This window comes from Sciurus carolinensis (genome assembly GCF_902686445.1).
Source record: "Sciurus carolinensis chromosome 14 unlocalized genomic scaffold, mSciCar1.2 scaffold_114_arrow_ctg1, whole genome shotgun sequence".
In the NCBI taxonomy this organism is placed as follows: Eukaryota; Metazoa; Chordata; class Mammalia; order Rodentia; family Sciuridae; genus Sciurus; species Sciurus carolinensis.
Genome location: NW_025920106.1, coordinates 598,159 through 617,339, shown reverse-complemented (window position 1 = coordinate 617,339; position 19,181 = coordinate 598,159). Strand labels below are relative to the sequence as shown.

Below are 19,181 nucleotides of genomic sequence, written 5' to 3'. Positions count from 1 at the left end.
CGCCTCATTCTGACATGCATCAGAGAAAACTGTGATGTGAGCTCACCCACGCTGCCTTGCCTCATGCTGTGTGCTGGAACTTGCCATTCCCCCATTCCTTTGTCTCAGACCTGTTGCTGGTCAGAATTTCTTAGGCATACTTGGTTTGTTTAACTACCTGGACACTGGATATATAGTTCACCTATAGGCTGACTCTGTTATATTTAGCAAGCGTGTTAACCTGATTGGATAATGTGTCTATATATGTCCTGTGCAACCCTAAATAAAATTAGATTCACACCTTTGGAGCTCTATCTCCGACGACTGGGTAAGCATGATGGGTAAGGATAGGCATCGTCATCCTCACCCTCAGCAAACCCATCTCTGAACATCTAGAACTTCTGTCCATTTGTCTCATGTCTGCCCTCTGAATGAAGAATCAATGAACTCTTCTTGTATACAACTTGGGAACTACTTATATCTGTGGGTAGAGAAAATGTTGAAGTACATGTCAAAAGTCAACATAATCTATCATTAAATGTCAAGTGGAAATAGTGCCAATGTGTTTCATAATCCTATAATACACAAATTTTCCTTACATTTACTGTGCACCAATTAGAACAGGAGAGAAAAGCAATTTTACCAGATGTTACACCAATTACACTGTCAGACACATTGGAACCTCAGTGTTGTCACACATGCTCCTGAAAACATTCAATAAAACATAGTCACTTCAGTACTCATTCTTCACAGAACACTGTAAATTACAAAATAATTCCAAAAATGCTATGTCACCTGATGTCAAAAAATTGGTGCCAGCACAAAACCTTAGTATGACAGACAACAAATATACTAGAAGTAATGCTTTTATATACTTGAGTGCACTAGACAAATTTTCTACCTAATTAAGTAACTATAAAAAGAATAAGAAGTAATGAAAAAAAAGCATGAAAAGTTTAAAAGGGGGAGATAAATTCCATACTTTATAATATAGCTAAAATTAAAATAACTACTAATAACTTAAGATTTCTTCATTTTATACCAGAACGAGATTTTTTTTTACTTGAAGCTTCTCAGAAAATTAAGGATATATTGCTTCCAAAGCTCTCTTAAAGAACCTATAAACTTCTAATTTGTACATAGAATAATTAATGAGCATGTTTTCTACTATTAATTACAGTAATGAGTTAACTTCTCCTCAGTCTGTAGCTAAATAATTATATAATTTATATTGATAGCACATATTGATATCTGCCACCATACTATCAAAGTGGCAGTATTCTGATTTGACTTGCATTAATCATCTTCCACTGGAAATACATTTTCAGTGGTCAAGAATTTTTACCTTAAGGAAAACATCACCAAATGCCTGCAGCAGGGGACAGCAAGGAGGAAATTTATTATCTCAGCTATTCTCTGTGCCAAATACATTAATTAAATTTAGAGTTCTTGTTTTATATTTCACACTTCTTTTACGTTTCAGTAGAGACTACTAACTCAACCAATACTTACATGTTTGTACTGTATTCAGTTCATAGAAACCATAATTATTACAACTCATTTTTATAGCCTTTCACAGTTTACAAAATGCTTCATAAGCAGTATCTATTTAAGTTCTCATGAGTACCAAGTCCTACTTTATATTCCCACTGGAAAAACTGAGCCCACTTGCTCCAATATCATGGGACTGTTAACCAATAGAGGTGGACTCCTGATTCCCAGTCTGAGGCTTTTCCTGTGAAAATGCAGAGATTTCCAGAACCTCCCTTCTTCAACAAAAATTAAGACAAAACCTGGACTCCTAGGTTCATGAACTGCTTTTCTTTCCTTCTTTATAGATGAATTCTCATTCTTAACCATAATACATGTGTATTGGCAAGAAATGGTAATGACAAAATAAAACACACTCTAGGTGAGGATTGTTTGGATGAAACATTTAATGTCTGCCAAAATAATTACTTAATACACAGTTATAAAGCTGGAAGAGACCTTGAAAGTTATTTGTTCTTTTTCCATATCATTGATGAAGAAGCAAGGTTGATGCACAGGGAGCAGGAACTCCCTAAAAATTACTTGTTAAACTGCTCATCAGTGACACAACCAGTACTATATAGCTGTGTTCTCCATACTTTATGCCCTAGTACTGTTTCTCAATTAAAGAATTATGCACAGTCCAAATATTTGTTAGAATCCATGACAGTACCAGAGAGATTAAGAAATAAGATCTTAGCATCATAAATGCAAAATTATTGATATTTTATTTTTCAATTAGAACAGCAAGAACTTTGCTTATGGAAAATGACCAGTGTATGTATTTTAGGCTTTATCACTAAGATCAAGGATAATTTCTAAAATATGACCTTTATTTCCTTTTATATACAGAAGCTTTTAAATTTTATCTTACTAAGATAGACTTAAGTACATTCAAAGCCATGATAGTCTTTCAAAAATGTCACATCTTTTAACCAATTTGGGGAGTAAAACTCCAACAACTTGGAGTTTCATAAGCTTTTATAGGTATGAGTATCTTTAAAACATGAAGTAATTATCCCAACCCAGTTTATGTCCTCTGGCTTTTTCAGTCTTCAGAATTTCATTAAATTATTTGAATGCAATAATTATTTCCCTTCTGAGATTTAAATACTAGGCAACAAAAAAATCACTGAAACTTAACCCTCCAAAATAAATCTAAAAATGGCTCAACTTCTAAGCCATTTGGTAAACTATATTAATTCATACATTAAAAAATAAGTAATTAATTAGTTTTTATTTTACATTGAAGATTTTGAAAAGACATATTCACCCACCAATTAAAACCTAATGTAAATTCTTTTTGAAGAGGCAAAGTATAAGAACTTTCTAGCTATTATTGAATGTCATTCCATGGGGGGGCATTTTTAAGTTAAACCCAGGGGTCAGAGAGATGCTGGTTTTAATATATTTTAAAATATTTTTCCACTGGTCTCTTCAGACATCAGTAGTAGAAAAAAGAGTCAGTTGAGTCAGCTTGCCCATACCTTCCTGGCTATGCTTGAACTATGAATGTTTTGTCCTGAGCCTCTTTTTCTCCAGTGTAAATTGCCAGGAGTTGCCATGGTTATGCAAAATATACCAAAAACATATTGCTATAGAAAATATCATTCAGAAGTCACTGTCCTCCCTCAGCTTCCACATGCACCCACTGTACCTCTTCTCTCTGGTGGCATCTTATTCACAACTGGTGTGTTTAACTGTGAGACTGCTTGTCATTTTATTTTGCAGTAATTCTTCCTAAAAGATGCTTCAGAATGCTGTCAATGTGCCCAGGGTAACCTATTCAGGATTGGGTTGGCTGTTCCATCCAGTGGAACTGGCATGGAGAAAGGAGACACCACTAATCTTCAGTTTGATGAGATTTATTGCACCCTCCCTGTTTTTCTGTCTCCTGCCTTCTTTTTCTCTCCTCCATCTCCTCCCCCAGGCTCCTAGCTTATCAGCCCATTATAGCAAAGCTTTCTCTTACACAGGAGAGCATGTAGGAGAATGTCAGCATAACACTATATAAATCATGAGCTGCCCACGTGTGGCATAATTTTAGTTAGCCAATCCTTGAGCTAGGCATTAACACATCATAAGCCTCCAAGGAACTAGTAACAGCAAACAGCCTTTTATGTACTTCCTCATTTTGGCAGTCAGCGCCCTTTGGCTCATTTCCAGGTGCCATCTTGTTTAAGACAGACAGCCAGCGCCCCTTGGCTCACTTCCAGGCACCATCTTGTCCAAGATGGCCCTCAACAGCTCCCCCTTTTTTATATAAAGAAAAGGACAGCGACTGTGCCTGTCTTAGGTGCCAAAGTCAGACTTTATCCTTACCCGTCATTGGGAGTCAAAGAGCTGTTGGCATGCTTTGATCCCTGTCTTAGGTTGGTATTAAGTCCACCCTGTGCTTAACCCTCTTTGACTACCAGCCCTGTAATTGGGAGAGCCAAATCTGTGGATCAGAACCTTGGTCCATGACCATAAGGGCTTGCTGCAACACTAAGGCTTGCTGTCTTTGATGACAACAGATATCTGAGCAGCAATAATAAAAGCAAGAACAACAATCCCATCACAGCAAAAGTTCCCATCCATTGTTTTCCAAATTGAAATGCTCACTGTAAGAAACTAATGGCTTCTGGCATACCCGGGACCTTGACCTGAGTACTATTTATCACAAATATAGAATTTCTTAATAGGGTAGTCAAATTAGTGAACTCTTTAGTCCATGTCCCATTAAGCATGCTTCCAAGCTGTTTGGACAGATTTGCAGCAGCAGTAATATTAGAATACAGTATAGGGGTAACACATAATGCTTGGGCATGTACTAGACAGTCCATCTGTATGGAAAGAGTCAACATGTCCACTTGTTCTTGTAGTAAGTCCACTCTTTGGTTTAGAATCAGGATTCCCATGGCAAGATGTGCATTGATGTTTTCCTGGGCTGTCAATGCTTCAGCAGTGGCTTGTGACAAGTTGCTGAGTGCGTGAACTGTAGGAATAGCAGTTCCTAGGGCAAGTCCAGCAGCAGTGGCAGCAGCTGCAGCAGCTGCCATAGCAACAGCAATGGCTACAATTGCTGAGATACCAAAATCTCTTTTGGCTCTCACGGGTAGGAAATTCCACTCACTATGATTTAAGGTCACTGGGACTGCAATAAATTTTGGAATCCTGGCAATCACAGCCAGAGGAAATAATGAAGCATTCCAACAACTAGATACATAACACTCTTGGTTAGTGCAGCTAAGGACCTCAGTATCATTATCATTGTTATTAGTAATGTTAATATTAAACTTAGAACTGTTAGACAGAATGAACACAAATGAAGACATGACACATACAGGAGTAGGGTGGAAAGATTGATTAAAGGAAGTGAAATTGGCCTCACACCCTGTATAACTATAAACAGATGTATTACTTCCCTCTATATAGGTTTGTTTATGACTGCACATTTGTTGAGTGAGAGAGAGACTGCCTCCCCGTATCATACTAAGCGGACTAATGTCCATACAAGCAGATGCACCACAAAGAGACCACATGGAAAGAGGAGAATAGTCATTGGTATGAAAATCAGTATCTACAGCGGCATACATATATTATGACTTTGCCTTTCTCAATATTTCTTTAACAGTTCTCCAATCTATGGAAAATGGCCCAAAGGAAAAGTAAGGAGTCCCCTTATAAGCCTTAACATCCCCTTGACACCTATCCCATTTAATAGGTCCAAAATTGCCATAAGAAGTTGGTGTATAAGTGGGACCCCATCTAGGCTGTTGTGTATAATTTACACTACCAATGGCCTTGGTTATATTTAAAGCAAGGGCATAAGGGTCCTTTCCATGTCAATACTCATAAGGAAGATTCCAATTGGAAGCAAGCTGCACACAGGGCAAGGTAACATGGGCGGTTTCTGAGGTGGCTAACCAGAGGAAGCAAAGACTGCCTCTGAACTTGAAGTTTAGACTAGTAATAAGTGGCTTTACAGTGGAATCAGCTGGTAGTTAAGGGATACCTAGAAGTTCTGTTCTAGGAAATAATTGAGGGAAAACTTGTGCATCATGAGTAATAGGCAAGGGAATAGGCCATATGGATAGCAGTCCCCAGAATATATCCCCAAAAGTTTTAGGAAGAGTTAACAACAGCAGGCTTACCACCATCACCATCATTTTGTATTTGGGTGCCATTTTCTTTCTTATGGATAGTTCTTACCAAGTGTTCCAGGACACAGATAGGTTGTTGTTGGTCCTGAGGAAAAACACAAACAGATCCTCGCCCCCAAATTAATACTGGGTCAGGTCCTTTCCAGGACCCAGTCAAGATGTCTTTCCACATTGCTTGTGGATGGCCACCAGATTTTCCACTAAAATGTCTATCAGTCACAGTACAGCACATAGCATCCAAATTTAAAAAATTGAGGGTGAGTAAAGCAAGGTTAAGTCTATTCTTGGGAGGGGTTAATGCCCCTATTCCCCCTTTTTGTTTAGTTAAGCAGACTTTTAATGTTTGATTAGCCCTTTCAACAATAGCTTGTCCTTGTGGATTGTAGGACAATCCTGTAGAATGATAGATATTAAACTTTGAGCAAAACTGTTGAAATGAAGAAGTATATGCAGGCCCATTATCTGTTTTAAATGATTTTGACCTTCCCATAGTAGCAAAGGCTTGAAGGCAATGACTGATTACATCTTTTGTTTTTTCCCCTGTATGGGCGGTAGGTATCTACAGTTACGTGTACAAATCTTAAAGTACCAAATTCAGGGATGTGGGTGACATCCATCTGCCATAGATGATTTGGAAGGAGTCCTCTAGAATTGACTCCAAAATAAGGAACAAAAATGAGGTGCACAGGCAGGACAGTGTTTTACCATATTTCTGGCTTGTTCTTTTGTAATATTATATTTTATTTTGAGAGTAGTAGCATTGACATGAAAATCTTTATGGAAATTAATTGTTTTTTCTACAATATTGAATACATGAGGATCTCGAGTAGCCAAGTCTGCAGTAGAATTTCCTTGAGCTAATGGCCCAGGTAAGCCTGAATATGCTCTGATATGGCCTATATATAAAGGTTCTTTGAGAGTCCACAGAAGAGTTTGTACTTGATAAAAGCATTGTTGTAAGGTAGATTGAGGACTAATGTGTCCAGCTGTCTCAAGCCATGGCACAAGCTGGGCAATATAAAGACTGTCAGTATAAATATTTAAAGGTTCCTCAGAAAATGTTTGTAAGGCAGTTATTATTGCTTCTAGTTCAGTTTTTTGAGCAGACTTATGAGAAGTGATAATAGTCTGTACTTTATCAGAAACTACTGTAGCTGTAGCAGAGGAGGAGCCATCTGTAAAGATTGTATTTGCTGCTGGGATAGGTTGAACCTTAACAACCTGAGGGAAAATAACAGGATGTCTTTTAAAGAAGATGACAATAGGTGAATTTGGCAAGTGATTATCAAATGTGCCCATGGTGGAACAATAGACAATTGCCCAATCTTCATTATTGTTAACTAGTATTTTAATCTGTTTTGCCATGTGCGGGACAATAACTGTCTGAGGATGAACTCCAAAAACTCAAAGGGCCGAATTAAGTCCTAATGTAACTAGATTTGCCACCATCACAGAATATGGGGAAACAACATTTTTGGGGGACACTGGCAAATGGATCCATATCAGGGGTCCAGTTTGCCACAATAGACCTGTAGGAGTATATTCAGAATCTAATACTATGAGACTAAAGGCAAGGATAGATCAACTCTATCACTATGAGCATTTTCTAAAGATTGTTCTACTAACTTTAAGGCATTTTTACATTTAGGAGTTAAATTTCTGGGGGATATAGGGTCTGAATCTCCTTGGAGAATATCAAATAAGGGCTTAAGTTGACCAGTGTTGATTCCCAAATTTGGCCTTATCCAATTTATATCACCTAATAATTTTTGGAAATCATTTAGAGTCTTAAGATTTTCTGTGGCTAATTGAATGTTTTGTGGCCTAACACAGGTATCTAATATTTGATGTCCTAGAAAGGTAATAGGGCTGCGAGTTTGCACCTTTTCTGGAACCACATGTAATCCCCATTCTCCTAGGGTTACAATAATATTGTCAAATACCCTTAATAATGTCTGCTGTTCCCTAAGAGCCAAAAGAATATCATCCATATAATGGAGACAATAAAGTTGTTTATAATTCTGTCTAATCTGTGATATAGCCTGACCAACATATATTTGACACATAATGGGACTACTTGCCATTCCCTGGGGAAGGACCACTCATTTGTATCTAGTATTAGGCCATTCATTATTCAGAGAAGGAATGGAAAAGGCAAATCGAGGACTATCCTTGGAATGCACAGGAATGGAAAAGAAACAATCTTTTATGTCTATAGAGATGATATGATAATGTTTAGGAATAGCAGCTAATGAGGGGAGACCCAGTTGCACTGGGCCCATAATCTGCATACTGGAATTTATGGCTCTCAGATCTTTTCAGAGTCACCATTTTTCAGACTTCTTTTTTATGAAAAAATGGTGTATTCCAAGTCGAAGTGGAAGGAATGATATGGTTTTCCTTTAATTGTTGACTATTTCCTGGGCCGCCTCTATTTTTTCTTTATAAAGGAGCCACTGGGGGACCCAGATAGGATTATTGGAATTCCATGTTATCTTTAATGGTTCAGTGGCCCCTGATTTGGCCCATGAAGAGCAGTGTTTATTACTTGTCCTGTTATGACTGCATCATTGATATCCCTGCAGACCTTTATATAGGTGCTTAAATCTTTATTTTTCCATGGTCTTATAGCTTCTTTACACCATTTATTTGCTTGCTCATAAGCTAATTGTTTTATTAAGGGCATTGCTTTTTCTGAACCCCCAAATGCTCTAGCAGCAGTTTGGATTAATCTATCAACAACACCTGCAAATGGTTCTTTACTTCCCTGAATCACCTTGGAAAACTGTCCCTGTAAGTCTCCTGATCCTTGAATTAATTTCCAGGCTTTAGTAGCAGCAGCAGTAATTTGTGCATACACACCAAGATCATAAATATTCTGCTGCTGAATACCTTCATAGTTTCCTTCTCCTGTTAGCATTTCTACATTTCTTTGGGGAAAGCCTGCAGCAGTGTTATAGCATGCCAATTCTAATGAGGCTTCCTGCCATGCAGTTTTCCACACTATATACAGTTTTCCCCCTGATAGCACATCTTTACATAGCCTTTTCCAATCTTCCAACACTAGACTCAGCCCCGCTATTGATTCCAACATACTAATTGTAAATGGGGCCTGTGGACCGTATATAGCCATTGCTTCCTTAAAATATTTTACTGTTTTGAAATCTAGAGGTTGGTGTAATCTTTGTCCATTTTGGTCCTCTAGCACAGGGAAGAATTGTGGGACTGCTGAGGTTTCTTTAATGGTGGTTTCTTTTCCCTGCGGTGAAAAACCCACCTGATTTATAGCATGTGCTAACTCCTCCCAAGGGTACCTTGGGGGATACAGGGGACAGACTAATCTTATTATAACTATAACTAAAACTAATTTTACATGTGTATTTTGATATATATTCAATTATCAATAGTATATTTGAAAACAGTTTATTCTATATTCATATGATATGTCTATGCATACCATAATAAAAAATGTGTAAATGCATGGCTCATCTTATTCTCTTTCCTTTTTTCATAACATGTTTATATGTGTATTGTTTCTATTTTTACTCAAACTTTCTCATGACTGTTCCTATTTTCTGATATATATATTCATTCTCTAAACCAAATTTTTAACCCAAATGAAAATTTAAAGCTACACTGAACATTATCCCTATGTAAAACCTAATTTTACAAAGAGCATATAGTCATATCTTTATTTTTCTGAATTTTAACATACACTCAATTATTCATGGTACATTTGCATATATATGTATACATTTATTAATATGATATATCCATCCATCCACAAAGAAAGTAAAAGTGTGTTCATATGACTCACAATATACCCTTCCCTTTTCCAGAATCTATATATTTTTGTAAGTTTTCATATGTTTGTTCTCAGGTACATCCTTATGAAAAATTCTGTTTCCTGATATTAAATTTGTCCTTCACCCTAACCTTAAAACAACCCAGTACATTTTACCTAACCTAAACTTACCCTGATACCTAAACCTAATTTTACATACAAGCATATATAGTGATATATATATTGGTCTGTATTTTGATTTATATATTGAATTATCAATGGTGCATTTGCATATATATTAGGACATATTCATTGATATGCTATATCATGCATCCCAAGTTAAAAAATGTGTGCTTATATTACATTATGCCCTTCCCCTTTTTCAGATTATATATATATGTTAATACATTTTCATACATATTTTCATGCCCACATTCTTATGAATATTCATGTTTTCCAATACTCATATTTATAAACTAACCCTAACTATAACTATAAGTAACTCTAAACTTACTACATAGTTAACAATAATTTACACAAAATTATGTAGAGTAGTATGCATATTTATGTGTACTTTGCCTTATATTTTTAATTATCAATGGTATATTTGCATCTATAATAGTATATATTCATTTATTCAATATATCCACACATTCCAATTTTAAAAATAGTGTCCACATGACTCACACTATACTCTTCCCTATTTCAGAACATATTTTTATGTTTTCATTCATATTTTCACATAATTTTTTCTATAATAATATTACTCTTTATTTACATTTAAATCTCTTATCACACACATTTACTTTGATTCATTTTACACACATGGGGTACAACTTTTGTTTCTCTGGTTGTACATGAAGTAGTCACATTTGCATAATCATACATGTACATAGGATAATGATGCTTGTTTCATTCTATTATTTTTCCTTTCCCCCACCCCTTCCACACCTCTCATTTTCCTCTATACTATCCATCCTACCTTCATTCTTGCCTCCCCTCCACACCGCATTATGTATCACCATCCACTTATCAGAGAAATCATTCAGCCTTTATTTTTTTGTGATTTGCTTTTCTCACTTAGCATGATATTCTTCAACTCCATCCTTTTACCTGCAAACACCATAACTTTTTTCATCTTTATGCCTGAATGATAGTCCATTGTGTATATATACCCTAGTTTTTTATCCATTTATTTATTGAAGGACATCTAGGTTGGTTCCACAATCTAGCTATTGTGAATTGAGATTCTATAAACATTGATGTAGTCACATCACTGTTGTATGCTGATTTTAAGTCCTTTGGGTATAGACCAAGGAGTAGGATAGCTGGTAAAAATGGTGGTTTCATTCCAAGTTTTCTAAGGAATCTCCTTAGTGATTTCCAAAGTGGCTGCACCAACTTGCCATCCCAGGAGCAATGTATGAGTGTACCTTTTTCACCACATCCTCACCAACACCTGTTGTTGCTTGTATTCTTTCAGACATTCAAATTGGGGTGAGGTGGCATCATAGGATAGTTTTGATGTGCATTTCTCTTATTACTAGAGATGTCCTAAACTGACATGATGAAGATTTGGACCTACTTTTTCTTCTAGTAGGTACAGGGTCTCTGTTCTAATTCCTAGGTCCTTGATCCATTTTGAGTTGAGTTTTGTGCAGGATGAGAAAGAGAGAGAGAGAGAGATAGGGATTTAGATTCCTTCTCTTGCATATGGATTTCCGGTTTTCCCAGCACCATTTGTTAAAGAGGTGTTTTTTTTTTCTCCATTGTTTGTTATTGGCACTTTTATCTAGCATGACATAATTTATGTGGGTTTGTCTCTGTGTCCTGTAATCTGAACCATTGGTCTACTTGTCTATTTTTGTGCCAGTGCCATTTTTGTTACTATTGCTCTGTACTATAGTTGAATGTCTTGTATTTTGATACCATATGCTTTGTTACGGGGGCGTCCGGAATTCCATCCAGTGCTTGACAAAGATCCTCTGGAGGATGATTGCAAAGGCTCATCCTAAAAGGAATTGCCGGATGTTTTGCTCCGGAGCATGGTGTTTTCTCTGCTGTGTTTTTCTGATAATATATTACTCATTTCAGTCTGAACGGATTGCTTAAGGGGATGAAGGGAATACAACAAAAATTCCAGAAAATATTACCTACAATCTGAAAAACAATGGGTCTTTACCATTAACAAAATTAAAAATAATTTTGCAACCATGCAATGAGTCTCTGAAAGCCTCTGGAGAAAATAGTTATAAATCTGCCTTTCTCTCCAACAGGCTGGTTAAATTTTAACAATGGTTTTGTTTATGTGTGGTAGTGAGGTAAGAGAATAAGGTTCCAAGACATTCCTTCCTTCCTACAAAGAATATGTCACCCCTATAATAAATGTTGGCACACAATATCCATTGGCACTGCTGCCCTCCTATAACCCTTAACTCAGCAATTTAGATATTAACCAGAGGGACCTAATAGAAATGGTCACATGAGATTACTTGTCTATCACTTTAACTGCGAGAATAATAAGAATAGTCTTAGGTCACATAGAGTTTAGATTTTAAGGAAATAAACATTGTATTAGCTCATCAATGTAGTTAGATATTCTTAAAACAATTGTGATTAGGTAAGGATGATCTGTAAGGTTGTTGTTTTCTGCCTATGCTTTGAAAACTTCTTTAATATTAACCACAAGACTGCCATTACGATAACCCTCCTCCCGGAGGTCAGAGCAACTCAGAACTTAAGATAACTTGCTTTACAATTGTATATGTTAGCTATTTAGGAAGAACACTGTATAACTGCTTGCCTTTTATTATATAAACCCTGCTAACGAAGGCTGCGGGGCCTCTCTTAGCGTCACTGGTTAAGGACGCTGAGGACCAAGCTCGAGCTTGCTAATAAATGACTCTTTGCTGCTTGCATTGATCGTGGTCTCTGGTGGTCTTTGCGGGGTCTCGAGCCTTCGGGCACAACATATGGGGGCTCGCCCGGGATACCCCAAACCCACCTAGACACCTGATCATAGAGTCATTCAGCCGGTGAGTAAGGCATTGCCGTGTGTTTTCTGGTCTGGATTGCCTGCAGGTTCTGGTTCTGGGCTGGCACAGTCCTGGCGGACGCGCTATAGGACCCCAGCAGGGTCTCGGGAGACGTCCCCTCGACCCGTCGGGCGACTTTGTCGCATTTTGGTGACTCTGGCATCTGGGCAGCTGCATTTGGGCGACTTTGTCGCATTTGAGTAACTCTTTGTCCCATCTGGGTGTTGTATTGTGCCTGGGCAACTCTTTGAGATCGGAAATTGTTTTTGTTGGCTAGCCAATTTTTGATTTAGCGCGCTACGTGTCTGTCTGTTTGTGTTTTGTACTGTGTGGTCTTTACTCTTGCCTTCTATCAAGTTCTTCATTGTGTTAGTCTGTTACAATTCACCACCGTTCCTCACTCCCAGCTCCTCTTCCAGCACTCCTGTGGCGGCGGCGGCAGCAGCGGTGGCGGCTCGGGGCGGGCGCCAGCCACATCCCCTGCCCACATCCCCCGGCAGCGGCGGCGGCTGCGCACCGTTCCTCACTCTCAAACTTCTCATCTCCAATCTGGAGGAAGACGGGTCTATAGGTCTCCTGATAGAAAGGAGCAATACTAATCAATGGTCAAATTCATTTCATCCTTTTGGAATTATACAGGAAACAGGTTTTCAACCGGATAGACGACCAGCGGCAGCTCTCTGCTGTGACGACATTTCCAATCCACATCGGCGTCGTCTGGCTCGGTTTCTTTTTTACCTAACCCTTACATCTCTTCTCCTCTCAATAGTTGGATATCTAATTGTTATAGAGATGGGCCAAACTCAAAGTACCCCTTTGACTATCATGGTCAGCCATTTTGAGGAGGTTCAAGCCAGAGCACGTAATTTGTCAGTTGAAATCAGTAAAAGAAAACTTGTAACTTTTTGCAAGTCAGATTGGCCCACCTTCCAAGTGGGATGGCCCCCAGAGGGAACCTTCCACCTCCCAACTATCCAAAAGGTCAAAGATAAAATCTTCCAATCAGGAAAAATTGGCCACCCAGATCAAATTCCCTACATTTTAACCTGGGAAAACTTGGTAGATAATAACCCTCCAACCTGGCTTTCTCCCTTCCTACCACCGCCACCCTCCCCCGCAACTAAGATGCTTGCCCTAAAGAAGTTAGATTCGTCAGAAAAGCCCACAGCTCCCCACCCTATTCTCCCGGAGGATGATCCAGACCCCCTTCTTGTTAATCCTCCCCCTTATATGCAAGCCCCTATTCCTCCTCAGGACCCAGGACCGGAGGCTATAGAAGAGAGAGAAGCGGCTACGTCTGAAAACGAGGAAGAAAGAACTGGCTCGGGAGGGCTGGCAAGGCGAACGCGGAGCCGAGCTCAGCGGGCAGCCGGCCCCTCCCGACCAGAAGCTCCAGATTCCACGGTCGCTCTGCCGCTCCGAGAAACTGGGCCGCCAGACAATGCTGGCAACCCCCGGCTTCAATATTGGCCCTTCTCTACAAGCGATTTATATAATTGGAAAAATCAAAATGCTAAATTTTCCGACAATCCTAAAGACTTGATTTCCCTTTTAGATAGTGTCATGTTTACACATCAGCCTACTTGGGATGACTGTCAGCAGCTACTCCGGATTTTGTTCACAACCGAGGAACGTGAAAGAATCCAGATGGAAGCCAGAAAGTTGGTCCCAGGAGACGATGGACAACCCACTGTAAACCCTGATTTAATTAATGCTTCTTTCCCCTTGTCCAGGCCTCCGCAAGATGAATGGAACTACAATACGGCTGAAGGTAAGGAGAGACTCCGGGTTTATCGCCAGACTCTAATGGGGGGTCTCCGAGCAGCAGCTCGCAAACCCACTAATTTGGCCAAGGTGTATTCAGTCATGCAAGAAAAACAGGAATCACCTTCAGCTTATTTAGAAAGATTGATGGAAGCATTTAGACAGTATACTCCTATGAATCCAGAGTCCCCAGAGAATCAGGCAGCAGTAGTAATGAGCTTTGTTAACCAGGCAGCACCGGACATTAGGCGTAAGCTACAAAGAATAGAGGATTTGGAAGGGAAAAGTATTCAAGACTTAATGAGAATAGCCCAGCGGGTATTCAATAACAGAGATGCACCAGAGGAAAAGCAGCTTAGGGCTACTAGGGAGATGACCAAAGCATTAGCAGTAGCAGTGCAGGGAGGGAGAGCAGAAAGAGAAGGAAATAGACTCCCGAGTAATCGACCACCACTTGGGAACTCCAGAGTGCATGATCTGGGTCAGAATCAGTGCGCCTACTGTAAGGAGGAAGGCCATTGGGCTAGAGATTGCCCTAAAAAGAGGAACCATAGAACCCGAGATGGTAAATGGACAACTAGGAGACCATCAGTCCTGGTCACCCGAGATGAAATGCATGATTAGGGGCGACGGGGTTCGGAACCCCTCCCCGAACCTAGGGTAACTCTGAAAGTGGAGGGGACTCCAGTGCAGTTTTTGGTGGATACAGGAGCTCAATATTCAGCCTTGACTGACCCTCAAGGAAAGATATCAACAAGCACCTCATGGGTGCAAGGGGCTACAGGGATTAAAAAGTGCCCTTGGACAACCAAAAGAACAGTAGACTTGGGAACGGGAAAAGTGTCTCACTCGTTCTTAGTCCTACCTGACAGCCCCTATCCCTTGTTGGGAAGAGATTTATTAACCAAAATCGGGGCTCAAATTAATTTTCACCCTGAAGGTGCCCAGGTAACCGATGGGCAAGGAAAATTGCTACCTATGCTAACTCTTACTTTGGAGGAGGAATATCGGTTACACCAGCAGCCGCGGTCCCCTGATAAAAACATTGAAGACTGGGTAAGGCGGTTTCCAGATGCCTGGGCAGAGACTGGGGGAATTGGGTTGGCTAAACATCGGCCCGCCCTCTATATAGAAATAAAACCAGGAGCTAACCCCGTTAGGGTTAAACAATACTCCATGCCCAGGGAAGCTCAAATAGGAATAACCCCCCATATCCGGCGACTGCTGAACCAAGGAGTACTACGTCCTTGCCGATCGGCATGGAACACCCCCCTGCTTCCAATACGGAAGCCTAACTCAAACGAGTACCGCCCAGTTCAGGACTTAAGAGAAGTAAACAAAAGGGTGGCAGACATACACCCTACTGTGCCTAATCCGTACACACTTCTGAGTGCGCTTCCCCCTTACAGACAATGGTATACGGTGCTGGATTTAAAAGATGCCTTTTTCAGCCTGCCTCTAGCTCCAAAGAGCCAAGAGCTATTTGCCTTTGAATGGACAGACATTGATGAGGGTATAAATGGACAACTTACCTGGACGAGATTGCCGCAAGGATTCAAAAATTCTCCCACCTTGTTTGACGAAGCTCTACGTGAGGACTTGGGTGAGTTCAGGCAAAATCATCCCAACCTAACTTTGTTACAATATGTAGATGATCTCCTTATAGCTGCTGAAAACTGGGATGAATGCATCCAAGGGACAGAAGATTTACTCCAGACACTGGGCACCTTGGGATATCGGGCGTCAGCAAAGAAAGCTCAAATCTGCAGACCTGAGGTAACATACTTGGGCTATCTCCTAAGGGAAGGCAAACGATGGTTGACACAAGCCCGCAAAGAGACTGTTCTAAGAATCCCAAAGCCCCAGTCCCCACGTCAAGTAAGGGAATTCCTCGGATCGGCTGGCTTCTGTCGACTCTGGATCCCAGGGTTTGCGGAATTAGCCAAACCACTGTATGAGGCCACAAAAGACAAGCAGCCTTTTAATTGGACAATAGAAGCAGATACAGCATTCCGACAAATCAAGGATGCCCTCTTGTCAGCCCCAGCTCTGGGGCTTCCCGATGTCGTCAAACCATTCTTCCTCTATATAGATGAAAGTAAAGGGATCGCAAAAGGAGTTTTGACTCAATACCTAGGCCCCTGGAGGAGACCAATAGCATACTTGTCAAAAAAACTGGATCCAGTGGCTGCGGGCTGGCCCCCATGCCTACGTATGATTGCAGCCACAGCCCTAATGGTAAAAGATGCTGATAAATTGACAATGGGACAAGAATTACATGTGGTCACTCCACATGCTATTGAGGGAATCCTGAAACAACCTCCAGATCGATGGCTCAGTAATGCTCGGCTCACACATTATCAGGGCTTATTACTTAACCCTCTCAGGATTATTTTTCAGGCACCCTCAGCACTCAACCCTGCTACACTGCTTCCTGACCCTGACCTGGACACACCCATACATGACTGCTCGGAAATCCTAGCCCAGGTTCATGGGCTCAGAGAAGACCTGCAAGATTATCCGCTGCTTGATGCAGATGCAGTATGGTTCACGGATGGGAGCAGCTTTCTACATCAGGGTCAAAGGTATGCGGGTGCAGCAGTAGTGACTGAGACAGAGGTGATTTGGGCTGAGCCCCTACCAATAGGCACCTCTGCCCAGAAGGCAGAACTGATAGCCATGACTAAGGCCCTAATGATGGGAAAAGACAAAAAATTGACTGTATACACGGACAGTCGTTATGCCTTTGCAACTGCCCATATTCATGGGGCTATTTACAGAGAAAGGGGAATGCTAACTGCAGAGGGGAAATCTATTAAAAACAAGGAAGAAATTGTGTCCCTGATAGACGCCCTCTGGTTACCCAAGAAATTGGCTATCGTACATTGCCCTGGGCATCAAAAACCATCTGATCCAGTATCCAGGGGCAACTGCTTAGCAGACAAGGTGGCACGTGAAATAGCCCTCCAGAGAGACTTGATCACGGTTGCTCAACTCCCAGACTCTGGCCCACGAACCCTCCCAAAAGACCCAACCTACACGGAAGAGGACTTATCATGGATTCGCCAGCAACCACTAGCCCAATGCTCAGATGGATGGTGGAAAGACTCTGAAAACCGGATAATACTTCCAGAGCTGATGGGGCAGAAAGTGTTGTGCAGGCTCCACCAGACCACCCACATGGGGACAAGAAAATTACAGGACTTGATGCTGCAAGCAGGAATTAAAATTAAAGGTGTACAAAATAAGATAGAACAGATCGTCAAAAGTTGCAGGGTTTGTAAGTTAACAAATGCAGGATATAGCAAAGGGGAATCCGGAAATAGATTAAGGGGGGATAGGCCAGGGGCATATTGGGAAGTTGATTTCACTGAAGTAAAACCTGGAAGGTATGGGTATAAATATCTATTAGTTTTTGTAGATACTTTTTCAGGATGGGTTGAAGCATTCCCCACCAAGCGGGAAACGGCGCAGATAGTGGCTAAAAAGATTTTAGAGGACCTCCTGCCAAGGTATGGATTTCCCGTGATGACAGGGTCTGACAACGGGCCAGCGTTTACTTCACAGGTAAGTCAGGGGCTGGCTTCAGTACTTGGGGCAAATTGGAAACTGCATTGTGCTTATCGACCCCAAAGCTCAGGACAGGTAGAGAGAATGAACAGAACTTTAAAAGAGACCTTAACCAAATTAACCCTGGAGACTGGCGGTAACTGGGTGGCTCTCCTTCCCTATGCCCTATATCGGGTGCGTAATTCTCCCTATAAGATGGGACTCACCCCTTATGAAATCATGTTTGGGACCCCGCCTCCAATACTCCCTGATCTGACTAAGCGGCTTTTAACAGAAGAAACTGTGGATGATTTTGAACTTTTATCTTCCCTCCAGGCCCTGCAGAGGGCCCACAGAGAAGTCTGGCCTAAGCTCAAAAGTCTGTACGAGTCAGGCCCGCCTCCTGTTCCTCACAACTTCCACCCGGGTGATTGGGTCCTAGTGAAGCGACACCGACAGAGTAACTTGGAGCCGCGGTGGAAGGGCCCCTACATGGTCATTTTGACTACACCCACCGCCCTCAAAGTCGACGGCGTCGCCTCCTGGATTCATCACACCCATGCCAAGTTGACTGAACCCCTTTCTGACATCGTGCTTCCTGCCCTAGACGACTCTGCCTGGAGAGTGGACAGGTCTAAGGACAACCCACTGAAGATCAAGCTTTGCCACCGCAGACTGTGACTATGTTCTTGCTTTTACTTTGTTCTTTCATTCTTGCCACAACCATAGCTGTGGCTCCAGTTTTTGGAGCCACCAACTTGAGCCCATATCAGCCTTATGAAATCACCTGGGAAGTAACTAACCCAGCGGCAAAGGTTCCCAGCTTGACTGTGACTGAATACCACCCTTTATGGACGTGGTGGCCTGAACTGCAAGTAGACCTTTGTACCTTAGCAAATGGGGCTTTTTCAGTGCGAACAGGTACTATTAGTGTTAATGAAGAATTACATCTAAGTAAGCGGGCCCTTACAGATACAGTTAGTGGGAGAACAAGTGTCAGGGCAAGGGCTCTGTTTAGGAGCAGTGCCCCATGCCAGCCGGTCCCTCTGTCGTTTGACATGGAAAATCCAACCGGAGGAAGAAAACTCTTTTATAATCCCCCACAACGATACATGGTGGGCTTGCTCCTCTGGACTCACCCCCTGCGTCCACTGGAATGTGTTAAAACAGTCAAAGGATTATTGTGTTCTAGTCAGATTGGTTCCGCGGCTAATTTACCATGAGCACCAAAGTTTTATGACTATGATTGAACAAGGATGGGGCCTGAAACAAAACGCTATTCGACACAAACGGGAACCTATTACCACGTTAACTCTTAGTCTGCTGCTCGGGGCTAGCTTGGGAGGGCTAGGAACTGGAGTAGCATCCTTGGTTACTCAGAACAGACATTACTCC

General features: G+C 41.1%; 1 protein-coding gene across 1 annotated transcript in view; it reads left to right on the top strand.

Moving 5' to 3' along the window:
- The window catches only part of LOC124973248 (uncharacterized), a 28,814-nt gene extending 10,347 nt beyond the window's left edge, over window positions 1-18,467 (top strand). The window contains exons 2-4 of the mRNA XM_047537297.1: window positions 12,847-14,327; window positions 14,862-17,222; window positions 17,286-18,467. Coding sequence (XP_047393253.1) covers window positions 12,847-14,327; window positions 14,862-17,222; window positions 17,286-18,467 — 5,024 coding nt within the window. The remainder of the gene's footprint in view (window positions 1-12,846; window positions 14,328-14,861; window positions 17,223-17,285) is intronic.
- Window positions 18,468-19,181: the final 714 nt, after the last annotated feature.